The 23,012-nt window shown below is 45.1% G+C and overlaps 1 protein-coding gene across 1 annotated transcript in view; it reads right to left on the minus strand.

Annotated features, from left to right (window-relative positions):
* LOC138367809 (EF-hand calcium-binding domain-containing protein 5-like) overlaps positions 1-22,366 on the minus strand; it is a 39,342-nt gene extending 16,976 nt beyond the window's left edge. The window contains exons 1-2 of the mRNA XM_069329782.1: positions 22,262-22,366; positions 19,057-19,392 (exon numbers count right to left, since the gene is read on the minus strand). Of these exons, the coding sequence (XP_069185883.1) occupies positions 19,057-19,392; positions 22,262-22,366 (441 nt within the window). The remainder of the gene's footprint in view (positions 1-19,056; positions 19,393-22,261) is intronic.
* Between the last annotated feature and the right edge of the window lie 646 nt (positions 22,367-23,012).

Below are 23,012 nucleotides of genomic sequence, written 5' to 3' on the forward strand. Positions count from 1 at the left end.
GACACAGCCATACATTGTCACCATGTATTCACCTAGTTGTACTTGCGAGGGTTGAGCTCTGCTCTTTCGGCCCGCCTCTAACCTGTCCATCAATCAACTGTTACTATTTTTTCCACACACACACACACACACACACACACACACACACACACACACACACACACACACACACACACACACACACACACAGTTGAGAGGCGGGACCAAAGAGCCAAAGCTCAACCCCTGCAAGCACAATTAGGCTAGTACAATTAGGTGAGTACAGCTAGTTAGCAAAGCAGCCAACAACGAACTAGCCATCAAGCCAAACAGTAGCCAGGCAACTAATAAACCAATTACCCCCCCCCTCCCCAGCTAACTATTCTGCCAATAAGCAAGGCAATTAACAGCTAGCCAAGTGACAAGCAGCTAGCCAGTCAATAAACCAATTAACCAGCCGGCATGCAGCGGATAACCCAGTCACTTCACTATTGAGCCAAGACGCAAGACAACTGAGAGCCAGCATTAGACAGCCAGCGCCTACAAGTAGTGTGTGTAGCAGGTAAGACATAACTGAACCCCTCGCAGCTTCCCTGCCAGGTCAATAGGGCAAGAACCCGTAAATGATTCACATCAATGGAACTCCCAGAACCTTATGGGTCGAATATTTAAGATCATACCTTAACTATTCTGCTCATCTAGACCGGCTCGCATACCTCTCTTCTAACACCTGATTCACAACTGGTTTACCTGGTGTAGAGGGAGGTAGGGGAAGACCTGGTGTAGAGGGAGGTAGGGGTGGCCCTGGTGTAGAGGGAGGTAGGGAGATGGACCAGGTGTTGAGGGAGGTAGGGGTGGACCTGGTGTAGAGGGAGGTAGGGGTGGACCTGGTGTAGAGGGAGGTAGGGGTGGACCTGATGTAGAGGCAAGAATCTGAACCTATGTTGTCCAGGTTCATGAAGAATTTGTGATTCTAAATATATCTGGAACACATCTGGAAATGGTTCCAGGTATTCTTCTTCCCGAGGGAAAGCAAACTGGATTTGTTATAACTCGGTCCAACACACTCTTGCTAGGAGCGGCCCGCATATCCACTACAACCCAGCATGTGTTTTGTGATCTGACTTCATTGCACTCTTTCAAAGATGTGTGATACTAGTATTGTCGGTCTGTATTTGCGTCTGCTTTACTGCCTCCTTAGTGGAGTGGGTGCGATATCTGCTGTTTCATGTTGGGGGGTAATACCTATATCTAGGCTCCGTCTCCGAATGATGCTAAGGCATTTCATACTTTAACAAAATTTTGGTGAATATATAATTCCAGAAATGTGGACTTATTGCGGATTGTATGGGCATGCTGCAAGGTCCAGTCGGGGGGTTAGGGTGACATCTGATGTATTATTCCATGCTGGTATCACATTTATGAATAATTCGCTTGGATTACAGATTTTCAGTGTGTTCAGAGGTTCACTGAAAACAGCCGTACTGCTCCCTCAGTATTTCACTCATTTCTTTCTTGTCGTCTGGAAATGCCGTCACCCTCGCGCAAGAGTCCAACTCTGGATGTTGTTTTTGTTTTAGATTATAGATAGGAAGAAACTATTTTGGATTCCTCTTTATTTCACTAATGGCCTTCTGCTCCCTTTGCCTCTCGCGAATTTGATACGATTTTTGTAGATTTTGTAAATGATTCTTGTTCGATCGTTTCTATTTCCCTAAATAGCCTTCCTTGTTCCTTTCGGGTAAGCCAAAGAGAGAGACTCTGCAACCCGTCCTCAGAGCAAGCTTCCTTCCAAAGGTCGACCCCAAAGACGCATTCATCAATTTTAACATTCTATTCACTCAAAACAGAGCTTTTCTCAAATATTAATTAATATTGTTATATATTAGCATATTGTATGTATTTACTGTTGCCGATTATTTGTATTTGTAGTACGTGGGTGAAGCACTAACAGCGTTGTGGTTCGAACAAAATTAGTCAGTGAAGCACTTGTTCCGGAAGTGTTCGAACGTCATCAATTGAGAGTCGTCAGCCCGTCCTCCAAACAAAGACCCAAAAGTGATTCCATGCACCGGCCAAACCCCCTGTTTATGAATGAAAAACTGTTTACACACGACTCAACTCTTGACGTTCGAACACTTCCGGAACAAATGCTTCACTAACAAATTTTGTTCGAACCACAACGCTGTTAGTGCTTCACCCACGTGCTACGAAATACAAATAATCGCCAACAAACCTAAACACCTAACCTAACCCTATATATGCACAATATGTTGTTATAAAATTAATTTATACTTGAGAAAATTTCCGTTTTGAATGATCAGCATGTAAAAATTTATGAATGCGTCTGTGGGGTCGACCTCTGGATGTAATGGACTTAAGTCGAAGACGGGTACGTGAGTCGTGAGTAAACTGGTTTTCATTCATAAACAGGGGGTTTGGAAGGTGCATGGAATGGACTTTGGGTCTTTGGAGGACGGGCTGCATTCTCTAGTGTAGTTCAAGTGTATCTCAAATTTTGTTTAGGTGGAGACCAAAGAGAGCGGGTGTGAAGTTTGGTTGAGAAGGTGTGAGGGCTGGGGTGTCCCTGGCGCAGAGCGGGGCGCAGCAGTTGAGGTATGCCAGTGGCTGAAGTTACGCGGGTGGACGTCCGTGTGATGGTAGGTGGGAGCCAGTAGGAGGCGGCAGGCAAGGCCATATTCCTGGTGGACGTGGGAACGGTGTGCCAGCAAGGTTCGGACGTGCGACGACTGGTTAGTTCCTTGTGAATAAAACACACAAGTACGGCAGGTGAAGCTTGCTGATGTATATTAGACGAGCAGGGTAAAGGCGTGCTGCTCCTGGTGCACGTGACTGGTGAGGCAGCTGGCACTGCTCTTCCTCACGCTGCAGTGCCACGCAACGTCCGGCTGCTCCGGCCCTCCTCTACACTCCATTACTCAACACACCTCTGCGTTGGGGCTCCGTTACACTCTACAGCTCTTATAAAACACCTAGTTTTTAAATGTCGTTGTCGCTAAGACAATGCCAGTGGCATGACGTTACTGGCATACTGTCCCAGTAACACAATGTGGCATGACGTTACTGGCATACTGTCCCAGTAACACAATGTGGCATGACGTTACTGGCATACTGTCCCAGTAACACAATGTAGCATGACGTTACTGGCATACTGTCCCAGTAACACAATGTGGCATGACGTTACTGGCATACTGTCCCAGTAACACAATGTAGCATGACGTTACTGGCATACTGTCCCAGTAACACAATGTGGCATGACGTTACTGGCATACTGTCCCAGTAACACAATGTGGCATGACGTTACTGGCATACTGTCCCAGTAACACAATGTGGCATGACGTTACTGGCATACTGTTCCAGTAACACAATGTGGCATGACGTTACTGGCATACTGTCCCAGTAACAGTGTAGCATGACGTTACTGGCATACTGTCCCAGTAACACAGTGTAGCATGACGTTACTGGCATACTGTCCCAGTAACACAGTGTAGCATGACGTTACTGGCATACTGTCCCAGTAACACAGTGTAGCATGACGTTACTGGCATACTGTCCCAGTAACACAGTGTAGCATGACGTTACTGGCATACTGTCCCAGTAACACAGTGTAGCACGACGTTACTGGCATACTGTCCCAGTAACACAATGTACAAGGAGTGGGCTCAGGCAGAGTATTATTAGTGTAATGCTAGAGGTTTCCTAGAAAACCACAGAGCCAGTGTAATGCTTTCAAACGTCTTATGTGAGCGGTGTAGACAAAGGCATAGTGGCAGAGCGATGGCGCCAGTAGGAGACTGTGAGAAGTACAGTCATGGCACAGTGTGTTAAAGAAGAGAGCTGTGAAAACACTTCAATAATGAAGAGCGGTCAACTTGCTGTATATCCCGAGTGATGTTGGAGTGTGCGGGAGAGGGGCGGCCGTGTTGGTTACTGCGGGTGAAGAAGCTCACCATAAGGTCACAACTCACCCCCTCAACCCTACAACACAACCACAGGTATCACAACACTGCTGGGGTAAGGTAGGTGAGGACAAAATAACCCAGGAAAAGACAGTGAGGTTAATACAGCTGCAGCCGACAATCTCGACAAGTTACAGCCCCGCTCCTGCGCCAGGAAAGTCCACTACGGGCTCACCATAGCCCATGATACTTGCAACTTTTTGTTCCCAGTAGTTGAATCTAAAAAACAGCAACAGACAACGTCAACCATCACTGGCTAAGGTGGTCAAAGGAGAGGACTCGTATGAGTAAGGTATCGTCTTGGACCAGTTGGGACGGAAGCCACACCTCAGTAAAGAGGGTGGAGAAGGGCATCGCCCGCAACACTACGAAGCCCACCTCGCCAACATCAGTTAAGAGCACCGTATTAAACAATTCCACACAATGACCATACCTTTTGAATGCCATATATACTATCCATAATACCATAACCATAACGCCAAGATAACTTAAGATTGAAAGTTTGTCATGTTAATAATTTTGTGTTGCAATGTGTTAAGGTGATATAATGGGCAACCCCGGTGCGTGTGAGCGGGTTGTCTTGGTATAGGGCGGGTTGTACATGCTGCTATGGCGGGGTGTCTACGCTCACGGTAAGTGACCCTCCACCAATAATCTCACCCTTCCAAACCCCCCCCCCCCCTGCACACACACACACACACACACACACACACACACACACACACACACACACACACACACACAAATTAAAAGTGCCATTTAAATGTAGTGTATATTAAAGGGTAAAGCAGCAGTGTACACCACTAGTACAAAATCACTCCCACTATACTAGCGGTATAGCGGTAGTGATGGTGCACTTACCTACTGACTTAATAAAGAAGGCCGTCTTGTCCGCCTTTGTCTACTTCTCTCAATATGGTATATGTTGTGGTCATATCTCCTCTTGTTTCTTCTCTGCTCCAGGGATGTGGCACGGTGGCAGGGAGAGGATGAACAGCTCGGCGTGTTCCTCCCTTCCTAGAGCGGAGTGTTGCCCCTCGGGCTGCTGCTCACTCACACCACCAGTCACGCTCCCCAATAAACTCCACCCTCGGGCCAATATATATAAGCCCATATAATCCCGTCACAGTGCCAGTAGTATTGCCCGCTGCGTCCATACACACACACACACACACTGAAGCCCGCACGCACGAAAGCACGTACGCACACACATGGGGGCCTGACGACTGAGTGGATAGCGCTCGGGATTCCTGCTTGATGGGGTACTGGCAGTTCTTCTACTCCCCAAGCCCGGCCCGAGGCCAGGCTTGACTTGTGAGAGTTTGGTCCACCAGGCTGTTGCTTGGAGCGGCCCGCAGGCCCACATACCCACCACAGCCCGGTTGCTCCGGCAATATTTCTTATGCTTGCTGGGAGGGTGTTGAACAACCGCGGACCTCTGATGTTTATACAGTGTTCTCTGATTGTACCTATGGCACCCCTGCTCTTCACTGGTTCTATTCTGCATTTTCTTCCATATCGTTCACTCCAGTACGTTGTTATTTTACTGTGTAGATTTGGGACCTGGCCCTCCAGTATTTTCCACGTGTATATTATTTGGCATCTCTCTCGTCTCCTTTCTAGTGAGAGCATTTGGAGAGCTTTGAGACTAATCCCAATAATTTAGGTGCTTTATCGCGTCTATGCATGCCATATATGTTCTCTGTATTCACACTATTTCAGCAATCTCTTCTGCTCTGAAGGGGGAAGTGAGTACTGAGCAGTACTCAAGATGGGACAATACAAGTGACTTGAAGAGTACAACCATTGTGATGGGATCCCTGGATTTGAAAGTTCTCGTAATCCATCCTACCATTTTCCTGGCTGACGCAATATTTGCTTGGTTATGCTCCCTAAACGTTAGGTCGTCCGACATCATTATATCCAAATCCTTGACATGCTGTTTTCCTACTATGAGCAGATTCGATTGTGTTTTGTACTCTGTATTATGTTTCAGATCCTCATTTTTGCCGTACCTGAGTACCTGGAATTTATCACTGTTAAAAATGTTATTTTCTGCTGCCCAATCGAAAACTTTTTTGATATCTGCTTGCAGTTTTTCAATGTCTTCCGCAGAGGTAATTTTCATGCGGATTTTTGTGTCATCTGACACAAAGCTGTGACTTGTATTTTTGTCTATATCTGATATGAGAATAAGGAAAAGCTGTGGTACAAGGGCTGTACCTTGGAGTACAGAGCTTTTAACTACGCTTGGATTCGATTTTATTTGATTGACTGTTACCCTTTGTGCTCTGTTCGACAGGAAATGGAGTATCCAGCGTCCCATTTTATCAGTTATTCCCAGTGACCTCATTTTGTGTGCTATCACTCCTTGGTCACATTTGTCGAATGCCTTTGCAAAGTCTGTGTATACAACATCTGCATTTTGCTTTTCTTCTAGAGCTTCTGTGATTTTGTCATAGTGGTTGAGTAACTGTGACAGACAGGATCTGCCCGCTCTAAATGCATATTGTCCTGGGTTGTGTAGCTCATTATTTTCCATAAAACTAGAAATTTGATTCCTAATCACTCTATCAAAAACTTTTACTATGTGTGATGTTAGTGCAACTGGTCTATAATTTTTTGCTAACAACCTCCCCTTGTGCAGAGGAGCTATATCTGATGATTTAAGTGCAGCTGGAATCTCCCTTGTATCCAGGCTTTTTCTTCATATCATGCTGAGCGCTCGCGCTACTGGTGCTTTACATTTCTTTATGAATATTGAATTCCACGAGTCCGGCCCAGGAGCTGAGTGCATGGGCATATTGTCAATTTCTCTTTCAAAGTCTTCCGAGTTCGTGTTAATATCCGTTATATTATCTGCAGCTTGAATGTCAAAGACGCTGTCTGGGTCATCAACTTTCATGTTGTTTATTGGTGTGCTAAACATAGCCTCATACTGGCTTCTTAGAATGTCACTAATTTCTTTGTTGTCCTCTGTGTACGTACCTTCACTTGTAATTAAAAGGTCCAATACTGGTCGAGGGTTTTTATTTTGATTTTGCGTATGTGAAAAAATATTTTGGATTTTTCTTTATCTCTTGTATAGCTTTCTGTTCCAATTCCATTTTCTCAGACTCGTATGATCGCTTCAACGTTTGTTCTATTTCTTCGATCTCCCTGTTTAGGTTTATTTTCCTTTCTTGTGATAGTCGTGTGTGCCAAAGCATTTCCGTTATTTTTTTCCTTCTCCTGTACAGTTGTCTGCGTTCTCTTTCTAGAGTGGTCCTCTTTCTGCCCCTCCTCACAGGCACGTGCTTCAAGCAGACCTTGTGAGCTTCAGCTGTCAGTTGAGCTATTCCCTGTGTGAGAGTTCAACCCGTTCTCGCACTTGCTTATAGTCAATATTGGCTTATTTAATAAGTGCATATGTGACATACTAATTGTGAATATTTTAGTTTACCTGAAAAGCTTTATAGAACACACAGACCTCACCTGACCTTCTTAGTATGTTAAGATAAGCTTCTTATTGCTTCTTACTTACAATTATTACTTAACCAATCAACGGTATAGGTTAAGTAATAATTGTAATTAAGAAGCAATAAGAAGCTTATCTTAACATACTAAGAAGGTCAGGTGAGGTCGGTGTTTTCTATGAAGCTTTTCAGGTAAACTAAAATATTCAATCAATTAGTATGTCACATATGCACTTATTAAATAAGCCAATATTGACTATAAGCAAGTGCGAGAACGGGTTGGGGAGTTTTGTAGCTTAAAACCGGTTTCCCATTGAATGGTTGCAAGGTCTACATATACTTTCTCCCAGTCGATCCTCTTGTTGTTGAAACTGAAATGAATGAATACCCCTTCTCGCTTGTTGGGTCTCTTAGACCTACTACCGTTATTTATGCTAGTTCGCACTTCAATGAGCTTATGGTCTGAGTATGTAGTATCTGATAGATTGTAATGTCTCTGATTAGTTCATCATTGTGAATAACAAGTCTAGTGTGTTTTCGTTCCTAGTTGGTTCTGTAATCTGTTGATTGAGTGAGAATTTGTCACAGCATCTCAAAAGTTCTCTGACCTGTGGTTGGTTATTTCCCGGGTCATTCCCTGCTATGATATTTGTGTTTGCCATTCTCCATCTTAGACTTGGTAAATTGAAATCTCCAAGGAAGACAATATCTGGAGCTGGGTTCGCTAGATTATCCAGGATATTATCTATTTTGTGCATCTGCTCCGTGAATTCCTCAGCCGTTGTATCTGGCGGTTTATATATTAGAATAATAATTAGGTTTATTTTTTCTACCATAATTCCAAGTACCTCTACCACCTCATTAGTTGAGTTTAGTAGTTCTGTGCATACCAGGTCCTCCTTAATATACAGACCTACTCCTCCATTTGACTTAGTTTCTCTGTCACATCTATATAAATTATAATTTGGAATCCAGATTTCACCATCCATGTAATCTTTTGTATGAGTCTCCGTGAATGCCCCAAATACTGAGTTTGACTCTAATAGGCCATTTATGAACTTAACTTTATTTCTTGACTTTGGCTTTAAACCTTGAATGTTTGCAAATATGAATGATTGTCCATATTGTGTGTCACTTCTGGAAGGTTTTGGTAGTTCTCCCTCCTCTCTACCCTGACCCAGGGTGTGTTGTTGTGGCAATGGTTTGTCCAGTTTTGGAAGTGATACTGGGGAGTGTGGTGGTCTCTGTGTAGTTGGGGGTGTAATATGTGTGGGCTTGATGACGAACTGTAGTCCAGTCTTGGGCATTTCCCTCCTCCATCCGTACTCCTGCCACGTTTCTGCCTGTCTGTTTCTCCCTCTGTTTCTGCCTGCCTCTAAGAAATTTCCTGGGGTATTGGACTTCCTCTCTTCGTAGTCCTAAGTCCTAATTCGTAGTCCTAAGGGTCCGAGTTCGATCCCCGGCGAAGGCGGAAACAAATGGGCTGAGTTTCTTTCACTCTGATGCATTTGTTCACCTAGCAGTAGAAATATACCTGGGTTAGATAGCTGCTACAGACAGGTTCCTGGGGATCTGCACGAGCGTATGTGTTAAAAAAATATATGTAGTAGACATAGAGGAAAAATAGATTGGTTAAAAGGGGGGGTCCAAGAGCTAATAGCTTGATTCTGCAGGCACAAATAGTAAACACACACACACACACACACACACACACACACACACACACACACAAAGTGTATGTAAGACCTCCTTTTTATGTGTAACAAATGTAACAAAAAGGAGGCCTGGTTGTGGCCGCGGGGACGCTAATCCCCGAAATCATCTCAAGATATCAAGATAATCCTGATGCCCTGTTCACTTAGTAGTAAATAGGTAACTGGGAGTTAGACAGCTGTTACGAAGCTGCTTCCTCTGTGTGAGTGTGTGTGTGTGTGTGTGTGTGTGTGTGTGTGTGTGTGTGTGTGTGTGTGTGTGTGTGTGTGTGTGTGTGTGTGTGTGGAAAAAATAGTTACAGTTGATTGATTGAGAGTTGAGAGGCGGGCCGAAAGAGCAGAGCTCAACCCCGAAAGCACAACTAGGTGAGTACACACAGATTCCGTCCCTTTCCAGGCACTTCCAGCCCACACATTTGTTAAATTAATATATTTTCAGTATATATATAAAATATATAAATCAAGTTATAGAGGGAAATTACCAGAGCTGTGGCATGGAGCGCTCCAGCTAAGCCTGGCCATATGACCGGCGTTAACTCGTTACGTTAATCTGTATCATGATCTAATTGCCTACCGGACCTATATTTCCAACTGCAGCAACAACACACACACACATAATAAACACGTGCAGGCCTCGACCAAAATACTATTTAGCGCTAACTTCCTCAACATTCCCGACACGGTGACGGAGAAGACCTTCAGGAAGAGGCAAGTGGAACATCTGGATAGAAGAGACTTAATACTGCATCAAAAGCAAGGGTTCACGGAGGGCCAATCATCCTTCACAACCTCGTACAATTTATAACCAAGCTACAAAAATGAAGCAAGACACAGAAGAGTGGACAGTTGCATATTCTTGAATTACAATAAAGCTATCGACACCGTACCCCACACTGGACCCGCGCACAACAGGCAGGAGTGATAGAGAACACTTTCCAGTGGATAAGAGAAGACCTAAACAAAAAGAGTGTCACAATGAAGGTAGAGACTTGCGTGTGGCGAGACGTTTCCAGTGGTCTCAGAGGGTCGGTACTAAAGTTATGATCTCAGGTATGGTACTTGGTCTACATCGTGGTACGAGTAAATGATCTTCCGTAATGGATGGACTTCTTACATTCAATGGCAGTTGACTAAGCAAACATTGTAAGGATTAAAACGATCCAAGACGAAGAGACAACAGGATGACCAGGACAACATGACAATAAGGCTCAACACGTGGCTACTAGAGTTAACCTTCAGTGCAGAAACTGAAGGTGCATGCTGGGAACTGGAGGCCGGCTACAAGTGAGAGAGGAAACCTCCTCCTAACATCATGCAGATAACCAGGACGTTAATATAGCACCGAACCTGTCACCTCAATTCCACGCCCACCCGGTAACGAAAGCTGCCAAAGCTATTTTGGTCAACAATATATCTGCATTTAAGAACTTGTATACCACATTGTTCAGGTCAATTCTGAAACAGACGTGTCAGCGAGGAGTCGTCGTTGTCTTGTGAAGCAAGGATGAAGCTGGAGAAGGTCCAGAGGCATGCAAACAGAATACTGCCTGAGGAACGAGGAGGAAGAAATGAAAGAGGGGGCAGGGATACCTGGAAGGTTAATAAATAAGAACGTGGAGAAGAATGAGGAGGCGGGAGGAAATGTGGAGTAAAGAAAAAGAAAAAGAAGAGAGAGAGAAGAGGGAGAGAGTAGAGAGAGAGTTGAGAGAGAGTTGAGAGAGAGTAGAGAGAGAGTAGAGAGAGAGTAGAGAGAGAGTAGAGAGAGAGTAGAGAGAGAGTAGAGAGAGAGTAGAGAGAGAGTAGAGAGAGAGTAGAGAGAGAGTTGAGAGAGAGAGAGAGAGAGTTGAGAGAGAGTTGAGAGAGAGTTGAGAGAGAGTTGAGAGAGAGTTGAGAGAGAGAGAGAGAGAGAGAGAGAGAGAGAGAGAGAGAGAGAGAGAGAGAGAGAGGGAGAGAGAGAGGGAGAGAGAGAGGGAGAGAGAGAGGGAGAGAGAGTAGAGAGAGAGAGAAGGTGGGAAGGAGGGTAAGGCCGGAGGATCACTCACCCTGGTATAAAACATGGGGGTAACTGCACTTCACACTAACTACATGGGTTACAACCTAAGGCAGTGAGGCCAGCTTGCCTGCACCAGCACTCGCCTTTACACCTTATGCTCGCTTAAGTTCCCTCACACTTGTGTGACCCCCCCCCCCCCGAACTATGGCACCAAACCCGTGCCATCCTCGGGAATCTGTACATAAGTTGACTGACAGTTGAGAGGTGGGACCAAAGAGCTGAAGCTCAACCTCCGCCAGCACACCTAGGTGAGAGTAGCCAGGGTATAGGGGTGTAGGGGAGCACCAAGCCCAGTAAGATGGTACAAAAAGCCGTGTGTGGCAGAGCTAGGGACTACAGTCACAGGATTAACTTTTCAAAGATGGTACTAGTGTAGTCGCCCGTCGCTGTAATCTCGTAACTAGATCAAGAGTGTAGACGCACTGCAGCTGAGGTCCCACCACATCACATATGTAGGGTTTTATCATCATATAAACTGGATAAGTTTAGATTCAGGAAGACCTGGGTAAATACTGGTTCGGAAACAGGGTGTTGATTAATGGAACTACTTACCAGTAACAATCGACATGGGATCGATGGAGTGTTTCAAGCGTAGGTTAGACACACACATGAATGAGTTTGGGTGAATAGAAATAGGAGGTGCCTTGTATGTGCCACCAGGACTTCTACCATTGTTTATACTCTGAAGTTCTTATTCCTAGTTATGAAAACCAACATTCTGTTAGTGTTGTTCTTCGCATCTAGACATTGCTGTCTGTATTTTGGGTCCTAACTTGTACACATTCCATTTTCTCCTCTTCGCAAGTGCTGGTTTTCCAGGCAATTATTTTCAGGATTATTATTATATATACATTCGGAAATATTATTATTATATATACATTCGGAAATATTATTATTATATATACATTCGGAAATATTATTATTATATATACATTCGGAAATATGTAAAATCTCCCATGATTAAGAGACATCTTCCATGTCTCTTAACCACTGAAGAAGCCTGTCTAGCTCCCTCTGGACACTTGCCCTTCTGCCTCGGATACAACACTTTTCCCAAGTGTTGCTTTAGCAGCGAAGATTGCTAGTTTGTAAGTTAATCCTGTTTCCGGGTCATTTATATCGACTATGAAGAGGATGGGGTCTAGTACCTCTCCCTGTGAGGCGCCCCCACTCGTTACCATCATCTAGTCGGATGACTCTCTCCGTTCAGTGCCACTCCTTGTTTCCTTGCAGTGAGCCAGCCTTCGATCCTGGCTTGTAATATGTCTCCATTGTCATGGGCCTCTCTCGCCTTACTTAACAATCTTGTGTGTGAAACTTTGTCAAAGGCTGTCTGCCAATCTAGATATATTACATTGGTGGAAATTTTGGAAACCCGGTTTGTACGTAACTGAAGGGGAAAGAAATGGACAGGAAGGGTGGGAAAGGGGAGGAAAAGAATGGTGGGAGAGGGGGGGAACGGTGGGAGAGGGGGCAAAGGAAGGGTGGAGAGGAGTAAAGAGGAAAATGGGGAAAGAGGTATGGGTGAAAGAGGGAAGAGCGAGAGGAGACTGTGTGCGTGTGCGTGTGCGTGTGTGTGTGTGTTTACTAGTTGTGTTTACTAGTTGTGTTTTTGCGGGGGTTGAGCTTTGCTCTTTCGGCCCGCCTCTCAACTGTCAATCAACTGTTTACTAACTACTTTTTTTTTCCACACCACACACACACACACACCCCAGGAAGCAGCCCGTGACAGCTGACTAACTCCCAGGTACCTATTTACTGCTTGGTAACAGGGGCACTTAGGGTGAAAGAAACTTTGCCCATTTGTTTCTGCCTCGTGCGGGAATCGAACCCGCGCCACAGAATTACGAGTCCTGCGCGCTATCCACCAGGCCACGAGGCCCCCGTGTGTGTGTGTGTGTGTGTGTGTGTGTGTGTGTGTGTGTGTGTGTGTGTGTGTGTGTGTGTGTGTGTACTCACCTAGTTGTACTCACCTAGTTGTGTTTGCGGGGGTTGAGCTCTGGCTCTTTGGTCCCGCCTCTCAACCGTCAATCAACAGGTGTACAGATTCCTGAGCCTATCGGGCTCTGTCATATCTACACTTGAAACTGTGTATGGAGTGAGCCTCCACCACATCACCCCCTAATGCATTCCATTTGTCAACCACTCTGACACTAAAAAAGTTCTTTCTAATATCTCTGTGGCTCATTTGGGCACTCAGTTTCCACCTGTGTCCCCTTGTGCGTGTTCCCCTTGTGTTAAATAGACTGTCTTTGTCTACCCTATCAATCCCCTTCAGAATCTTGAATGTGGTGATCATGTCCCCCCTAACACTTCTGTCTTCCAGCGAAGTGAGGTTTAATTCCCGTAGTCTCTCCTCGTAGCTCATACCTCTCAGCTCGGGTACTAGTCTGGTGGCAAACCTTTGAACCTTTTCCAGTTTAGTCTTATCCTTGACTAGATATGGACTCCATGCTGGGGCTGCATACTCCAGGATTGGCCTGACATATGTGGTATACAAAGTTCTGAATGATTCTTTACACAAGTTTCTGAATGCCGTTCGTATGTTGGCCAGCCTGGCATATGCCGCTGATGTTATCCGCTTGATATGTGCTGCAGGAGACAGGTCTGGCGTGATATCAACCCCCAAGTCTTTTTCCTTCTCTGACTCCTGAAGAATTTCCTCTCCCAGATGATACCTTGTATCTGGCCTCCTGCTCCCTACACCTATCTTCATTACATTACATTTGGTTGGGTTAAACTCTAACAACCATTTGTTCGACCATTCCTTCAGCTTGTCTAGGTCTTCTTGAAGCCTCAAACAGTCCTCTTCTGTTTTAATCCTTTAATGTGTGTGTGTGTGTGTGTGTGTGTGTGTGTGTGTGTGTGTGTGTGTGTGTGTGTGTACTCACCTAGTTGTGCTTGTGGGGGTTGAGCTCTGGCTCTTTGGTCCCGCATCTCAACTGTCAATCAACTGGTGTACTCCCAGTACACCAGTTAGTGTACATCCACCTCATTCCCTGGATGATCCCAGTAGGCTCACCCAGTAGAGCCTACTCGGCTCTAATCATATCTACATTTGAAACTGTGTATGGAGTCAGCCTCCACCACATCACTGCCTAATCATTCACCAAATAATTCCACCTGTTAACTACTCTGACACTGAAAAAGTTTTTCCTAACGTCCCTGTGGCTCATTAGGGTACTCAATGCCCACCTGTGTCCCCTTGTGCGAGTACCCCCCGTGTTTAACAGTTTATCTACCCTATAAATTAAAGAGAGAGAGAGAGAGAGAGAGAGAGAGAGAGAGAGAGAGAGAGAGAGAGAGAGAGAGAGAGAGAGAGAGAGAGAGACAGAGAGAGGCGGGGAACTATCAGGGAAAAGCAGCGCCAATCTATTACGAATATATAGCACTGGGAAGAGGTCAGGATAATGATCTGGGATGGGACGGGGTAAAGGAATGGTTCCCAATCACTTGGACGGTCGGGGACTGTACGTCGACCTGCAGGAAGCGAGACCGTCGCTCTACCACCCAGCCAAAATAGTTGGGTGGGGGGGGGGGGGGCAGACAACGCAGAGAGAGAGAGAGGAGCGCGTTATATGAAGCAACTTTGGTGTTCAAGTATTGACAAACTAAAACAAACCGATACGCGTCCGCGCATCCTGACTGACACGCACGGGCGCCTATCGGGCGCGCACTTTCACCAGCGCGTATCGGGGGGCCCACACGCGCGCGTGCGTACACACACACACATACACACACACACACACACACACACACACACACACACACACACACACACACACACACACATACACACACACACACACACATAGGGGGCCTCGTAGCCTGGTGGATAGCGCGCAGGACTCGTAATTCTGTGGCGCGGGTTCGATTCCCGCACGAGGCAGAAACAAATGGGCAAAGTTTCTTTCACCCTAAGTGCCCCTGTTACCTAGCAATAAATAGGTACCTGGGAGTTAGTCAGCTGTCACGGGCTGCTTCCTGGGGTGTGTGTGTGTGGTGTGGAAAAAAAAAAAAAAAAAAAGTAGTAGTTAGTGAACAGTTGATTGACAGTTGAGAGGCGGGCCGAAAGAGCAAAGCTCAAGCCCCGTAAAAACACAACTAGTAAACACACACACACACACACACACACGCCTACCTGTAACGACGCGTGAAAGAGACCTGGGGGTGGACGTAACACCTAATCTATCTCCTGAGGCACATATTAATAGGATAACGACAGCAGCGTACTCTACACTGGCAAAAGTTAGAACATCATTCAGAAACCTAAGTAAGGAGGCATTTAGGGCGCTTTACACTGCCTACGTAAGGCCAGTCTTAGAGTATGCCGCCTCATCATGGAGTCCCCATCTGAAGAAGCATATAATGAAACTGGAAAAGGTTCAGAGGTTTGCAACGAGACTCGTCCCAGAGCTACGAGGGATGGGGTATGAAGAGCGCCTGAGGGAACTGTGCCTTACGACACTAGAAAGAAGAAGGGAGAGGGGGGACATGATAGGAACGTATAAGATACTCAGAGGAATTGACAGAGTGGACATAGACGAAATGTTCACACGGAATAGTAACAGAACGAGAGGACATGGATGGAAGCTTGAAACTCAGATGAGTCACAGAGATGTTAGGAAGTTTTCTTTTAGCGTGAGAGTAGTGGGGAAATGGAATGCACTTCAGGAACAGGTTGTGGAAGCAAATACTATTCATAATTTTAAAACCAGGTATGATAGGGAAATGGGACAGGAGTCATTGCTGTAAACAACCGATGCTCGAAAGGCGGGATCCAAGAGTCAATGCTCGATCCTGCAAGCACATATAGGTGAGTATAGGTGAGTACACACACACACACACACACACACACACACACACACAGGAAGCAGCCCGTAGCAGCTGTCTAGCTCGTGCGTACCTATTTACCGGTAACAGGGAAATCAAGGTGAAGGAAACTCTGCCCATCGGTCTCCGCCAGGTACGGGGATTGAACCCCGGTCCCAAGGTCCACGAATCTAGTGCGCTATCCACTCAGCCACTCAGCCCCCTTCCTGCTGCTTCCTTGTGTGTGTATTCACCTAGTTGTGTTTGCGGGGGTTGAGCTTTGCTCTTTCGGCCCGCCTCTCAACTGTCAATCAACTGTTTACTAACTACTTTTTTTTTTACCACACCCCACACACCCCAGGAAGCAGCCCGTGACAGCTGACTAACTCCCAGGTACCTATTTACTGCTAGGTAACAGGGGCATTCAGGATGAAAGAAACTTTGCCCATTTGTTTCTGCCTGGTGCGGGAATCGAACCCGCGCCACAGAATTACGAGTCCTGCGCGCTATCCACCAGGCTACCAGGCCCTGGTGTGTGTGTGTGTGTGTGTGTGTGTGTGTGTGTGTGTGCGTGTGTGTGTGTGTGTGTGTGTAAAGAGGACGAGAGAAAAAAAATATTTGTTAATAATTATTAACAGTTGATTGACAGTTGAGAGGCGGACCGAAAGAGCAGAGCTCAACCTCTGCAAGCACAAATAGGTGAATACACACACACATCCACCCACCAAATCATGAAAGGCACTTATGATGTATACAACATGAGAGAGTACAGAGTTCTTACCCTCCCCCCGCCCCTGAACTGTGAAAATCCTGCCATCATCAGCCCTGAAGCCCTCCTCCCTTCCTGCACCCCCTCCCTCCTGCTGTCAGGTACATCACAGGCGCCTAACGTTAGCCCCGCACTAGTCTTTGTTGCCCCCCCCCCCACCCACCCTGAAGGCACGGGGGCAACTCAGAGCCACCTGGAATGTATACCCTTTCAACCCTCTCTATGCCCTTCAGTGGCATATACCTTGATACTGAATTTTTAAAGGAATAAAGTTGTGAACTTATATTCGGTGACTCGCAGAGTGCACTCCTGGCATTGAACGCACATAGTAGTGACACCCAGAAAATAGTCAGTGATATTCGAACGAATGTTCGAATATCATCACATGATATTAATGTGATGGTATCAATGATACCATCACATGTTGGCATCTCAAGGCATGACACTGTTGATATGCTTGCTAAGACAACCTGTAGAAAACCAGTGGTAGAAATTGATATGGGTGTTTCATTAGCAGTGACAAAGAGAATACTTAAACAATATCTATTGAAAATCTTATTGACCTAACAAATTCTCAAAGACCTGAAAGTTTTAGCATTAAATATTATGATAGATATCGTGAGGAGACATTCACATATGGGACTAATAGAACAAGAACCCGGCAATGTGATGTTATAGTGGCCAGAATACGCCTGGGATATAGACGTATCTGGCAGCTTTCTCAAAACCAAAATGTCGAGTACACAATGTGTCAACTTTGTGAAAGAGAAAACATGCACTCTCTTGAACATTATATTGTAGAATGTCCCATATTGACTGTCTTTCGCCCTCCTGGGCTAAGGTATGCTGAACTGTGTAATTACTATATGAGTACCGGAACACTTGATATATTGGACTTGTACCCAAGATGGACTATGTAATGGATCAATTATACAATGTTATGTATGTGATTATAACCTGAGCATGTAAAAGTATCACCTTCAGTGGTTAAGTGCTTAATAACACACTAGTTTCTATAGCAGCTGTTTAACCCTGTCAGAGTAGGAGAGACATAAATGTACATACCTTGTTGTGCTTGCGGAGGTTGAGCTCTGGCTCTTTGGTCCCGCCTCTCAATGGTCAAATCAACTAATGTACAGGTTCCTGCGCCAGTAGGGCTCTATCGTATATACACTTAAAGCTGTGTATGGAGTCAGCCTCCACCACATCACTTCCTAATGCATTCCATTTGTCTACTACTCTGACACTGAAAAAATCTTTCTAACGTCTCTATTATTCATTTGGGCAATGTGTGTGTATATGTGTGTGTGTGTGTGTGTGTGTGTGTGTGTGTGTGTGTGTGTGTGTGTGCGTGTGTGTGTGTGTGTGTGTGTGTGTGTGTGTGTGTGTGTGTGTGTGTGTGTGTGTGTGTAAGGTGTGGAAGCATACGTGAAAGCTGGTTAGAATTGCATTTCAACTTTTGTAAACTCACATTAATGACCCTATGTAAAAAGACACATTGAACACAGTTTAAACGTAAATCTGCAAAAAAAAAGCAAACGTAAATCTGTATTTATGTATGCAAATTAGATTAGCATTTTAAAAGCACTACAAACACCTTCTGTGGTTGGCTGTTCAATAAATCACTGAAATATATGTTTAACAGATCTCTCACCCTGTCCAGGGAGGACAGAAGAAAACGTATACATTCTGGTTAGCATTGTAAATGTGTGGCCACGTCTGTGGTTAAAAAAAAAAAACAAAAAAAAAAAACAGCCTTAGCCCCTTCCCCCCAAAATTCACTGTATTCGTAAACTATTCTAATTTATTTAGTTTATATGCAGATGAACCTAAATATGAAATAAAATCACAAAAGCAAACCAAGTTATTATAATTGAAGAGGAAAAATAAATAATTTTAATAATAAATAATAATAATAATAATAAAAATAAATAAAATAATAAAAATAATAATAAATAATAATAAAAATAAGTAAATTGAAAATAGCAAGGCCAGTTAGATCATGATGTTCAATACATGAAAAACATTGCATACGCCACGGATGTTATTATTTTGATGTGTGTGTGTGTGTGTTTAAGAAATATCTGAAGTAGATATTTAAAATAGGTCGGGAATCAGTACATAAGAAACCGACGGTTAGAAAGGGAAGTCCAAGAGTTTACAGCTCGGTCCTTCAGTAACAAATATGAAATAAAAATGTTAAGTCGTAAACATTACACATCCTTCTCATTTAGGTGACAAAACAATCTCATTAAACCTCTAGTAGATTTGGCTCAGGTAACTGTGCAACACTGACGAGCAAGACAATATTCACAATGTTCACCCCAATTTGCTGCTGCTGTCCTTCGAGTGCTGCTCTAGATTTTCTAATACTGTTAGCTGCTGCTGTAGATTTTCTAATGCTGTTAGCTGCTGCTGTAGATTTTCTAATGCTGTTAGCTGCTGCTGTAGATTTTCTAATGCTGTTAGCTGCTGCTGTAGATTTTCTAATGCTGTTAGCTGCTGCTGTAGATTTTCTAATGCCGTTAGCTGCTGCTGCTGCTGTTACTGTTAAAGCTGCTAGTGTTTTCCAGCTGTTGCTGCTATTATTTATGATGCAGAGGAAGCCTTGGCAAAAGTTTAGTGTCGTCGCCTAAGAGATTACCATCATTTTCACACGACACGCACATGATCGGGAAAATGTCTCAAGACGTCAGAGCTAGGTGAAAAGTTGTCTGATAAATCTGTGATCATTTAATACGACCACCACGCCAGCTGTGGTGGTGTGGCCGACCACCACGCCAGCTGTGGTGGTGTGGCCGACCACCACGCCAGCTGTGGTGGTGTGGCCGACCACCACGCCAGCTGTGGTGGTGTGGCCGACCACCACGCCAGCTGTGGTGGTGTGGCCGACCACCACGCCAGCTGTGGTGGTGTGGCCGACCACCACGCCAGCTGTGGTGGTGTGGCCGACCACCACGCCAGCTGTGGTGGTGTGGCCGACCACCACGCCAGCTGTGGTGGTGTGGCCGACCACCACGCCAGCTGTGGTGGTGTAGCCGACCACCACGCCAGCTGTGGTGGTGTGGCCGACCACCACGCCAGCTGTGGTGGTGTAGCCGACCACCACGCCAGCTGTGGTGGTGTGGCCGACCACCACGCCAGCTGTGGTGGTGTAGCCGACCACCACACCAGCTGTGGTGGTGTAGCCGACCACCACACCAGCTGGTAACCCCTTGCCCTGCCCAGCTGGTAAACCACTTAAGACATGGCCCGCAAGAGGCCCTTCACCACGTTAAGTGGACATCAATGGTGTGGCGGGTGTGACAACGGTGAGCACACAGTACCCGCCGTGTTTGATGACCTCTCTGGTACAGTGAACACGGCATTAATATTTCCCGCCCCTCCGTTGCCTTTGAAACGACTCCTGCTTCACGTAACCTACCCCCCCCCCCCAAACACAAGCCCCCCCCACGCCCACACACACACACACACACACACGCCCACACACACACACACACATACACACACATGCCCACACACACACACACACACACACACGCCCACACACACATACGCCCCCCCACACACACGCCCCTCCACACACACGCCCCCCCCCACACACACACACGCCCACAGGATAGGGGTACACGAAATCACAATAAACGACGAGGTAAGTTCTATTCAGTTGTGTATGTTTAAACTAAAGTCTTTGAAAATGTAATAAGTTTTACGAAACGCGCTCAAGTGTCGCGTCAGACTAGAAATAAAATTGAATTTTGGAGAATTGATTTTTGAATTACCACCAACAGTGAAAAGAAATGTACGAAAGATTGAGAAAATTCGTGTTAGAATTATTAATCTTACTTTTTCGGTCATATTTAATAATATATATATATATATATATATATATATATATATATATATATATATATATATATATATATATATATATATATATATATATATGCAATTGACGATCACAAAACACTGATAATTTTATGCGGAAAATCCACAGAGATACTCTGTGGATTTATATATATATATATATATATATATATATATATATTTATATATATTATGACAATGTCAGACCACGGAGGAAAATTGAAACAAATTTCCTTAAGTACTTTCGTATATTAATACATCTTCAGGAGTGATTTTACAGGTCAAGTATTAGACATATATAGGCAGGAGAGAATGGTGGAGTGAGGTGAGGTACAATAACAAATGAATGGAATTCGATGGTCCTCCATTGATCCAGAAGGAAGATGGAAGACCTGGCAGACGACTAGAAGCCGGAGTCAGGCAAGGCTGCATCCTGTCCTCTTATAAATTACGTCTGAATTTGGCCGTTTGCCCGATGACCAAAAATAGACGTAACTTGAAAATTAAAAATAATTAAATAAATTTTTGAATTTTTTTTTCCCAATACCACAAGTTAAGGGTCCTCTGGTAGGTTAGGTGGGCAGGAAGTTCTCCTAAGGTTCCAAAAGTCATGAAAACCGTTAATTGTAAATTTCCTCTCCTAACCTTAACGAGTAAGCCGGAGGACTCAAAACAGAAAACGGGACAGTACATCACTTTTGTGAGCCGATTTCCTTTCAAATTACGTCCATATTTGGCCATAGCGCACACCAGCGAAAAGCGACGTAATTTTAAGAGGACGGGTTGAACAATCACCTCAGCCTATCCTTCGGCGCTCCCTACGTAAAGGGGGTTAGATGAATCGTTGAGAGAGGAAGGTGGTGGAGGGAAGGAGGGAGAGGAAGGTACCTGGTTGATGGGGTTCTTCTACTCCCCAAGCCCGGCCCGAAGCCAGGCTTGACTTGTGAGAGTTTGGTCCACCAGACTGTTGCTTGGAGCGGCCCGCAGGCCCACATACCCACCACAGCCCGGTTGGTCCGGAACTTTTAAGGTTGTTCCGGCAATATTTCTTATGCTCGCTGGGAGGGTGTTGAACAACTGCGGACCTCTGATGTTTATACAGTGTTCTCTGATTGTGCCTATGGCACCTCTGCTCTTCACTGGTTCTATGCTGTATTTTCTTCCATATCGTTCACTCCAGTACGTTGTTATTTTACTGTGTAGATTTGAGACCTCCAGTATTTTCCATGTGTATATTACTCGATCTCGTCTCCTTTCTAGAGAGTACATTTGGAGAGCTTTGAGACGATCCCAATAATTTAGGTGCTTTATCGCGTCTATGCGTGCCGTATATATTCTCTGTACTCCCAAGTCAGCAATCTCTCCTGCAATGGTGGAGGGAGAGGAAGGTGGTGGAGGGAAGGAGGGAGGGGAAGGGTGGTGGAGGGAGGGGAAGGTGGTGGAGGGAGGGAGGGAGGGAGGTGGTGGAGAGAGAGGGATCAATCGTAGCGCTGGCTCCTGCCTGCTGGCACCAATATGCCGCCAGCCGCACCATCCGCTTCAACCGGTGAAAAATTCAATACGGTCAGGCCTGTACGGTGCTCATTAAAAGACACAAGGTGAGACGGCCGCCGCCCCACATACCTGGGCCTTACTGATCGCAAGGTAGAGGAGGAGGGAGGCAAAAGAATTGGAGAGGAGGAGGAGGAGGAAGAAGAGAAGGAAGCATTATCGCCAAATAAAGTAGATGGTGCCTTCATTACAGCTACACACCACCACCAAGAACAGTGAGGACTGTTGAGACGCAGAAGGCAGCTGCTGCAGCTGGACGCCTCCCACGCTGGCTAGTACACAACCTCTGGAGAGAGAGGCGCCTTTATATACACAACCCCAAGTATGGGTTTACCTGCACTCCCTATACAATGGTCTGCTTCCTCAGCCAGGCCAAGGCTGTTTTTTTGTTAGTTTTTATTTTTCTGCAAAAAGGTTGAAAAGACGTTTGTGTGATATTAATGTAGTTCTATTTATTGACATTTCTATTGTACACTTGTTTTGTTTCGTTAATTTATTATAGTGTTCAAGAGTGAGGAACTGACCTTTGTCTTCCTTGTATATGTGATAGGACAGTTCAGGCTCTCTCCCTCTCCCAGGGAATACACTCCAAGTTCTCAGTAATCTTTGTTTCAGTGCGTCTGTGCCCGCAGAATAGGCGCTCTCTATACGTTCTATTTCTGACATCTCCTCTACCTTAAATGACAGCCGAGTACAGGTCAGTATTCAAGCGGGATAACATATATGATTTTAATTAGTGTTAGTGGTTTTGCAAGAATGTAAGAATACCAATATTATGTAATCTCACAAACTTATTGTACCGTCTTGTAAATAATCATTATTAATTAGTCACAA

Source organism: Procambarus clarkii, chromosome 23 (assembly GCF_040958095.1).
Source record: "Procambarus clarkii isolate CNS0578487 chromosome 23, FALCON_Pclarkii_2.0, whole genome shotgun sequence".
In the NCBI taxonomy this organism is placed as follows: Eukaryota; Metazoa; Arthropoda; class Malacostraca; order Decapoda; family Cambaridae; genus Procambarus; species Procambarus clarkii.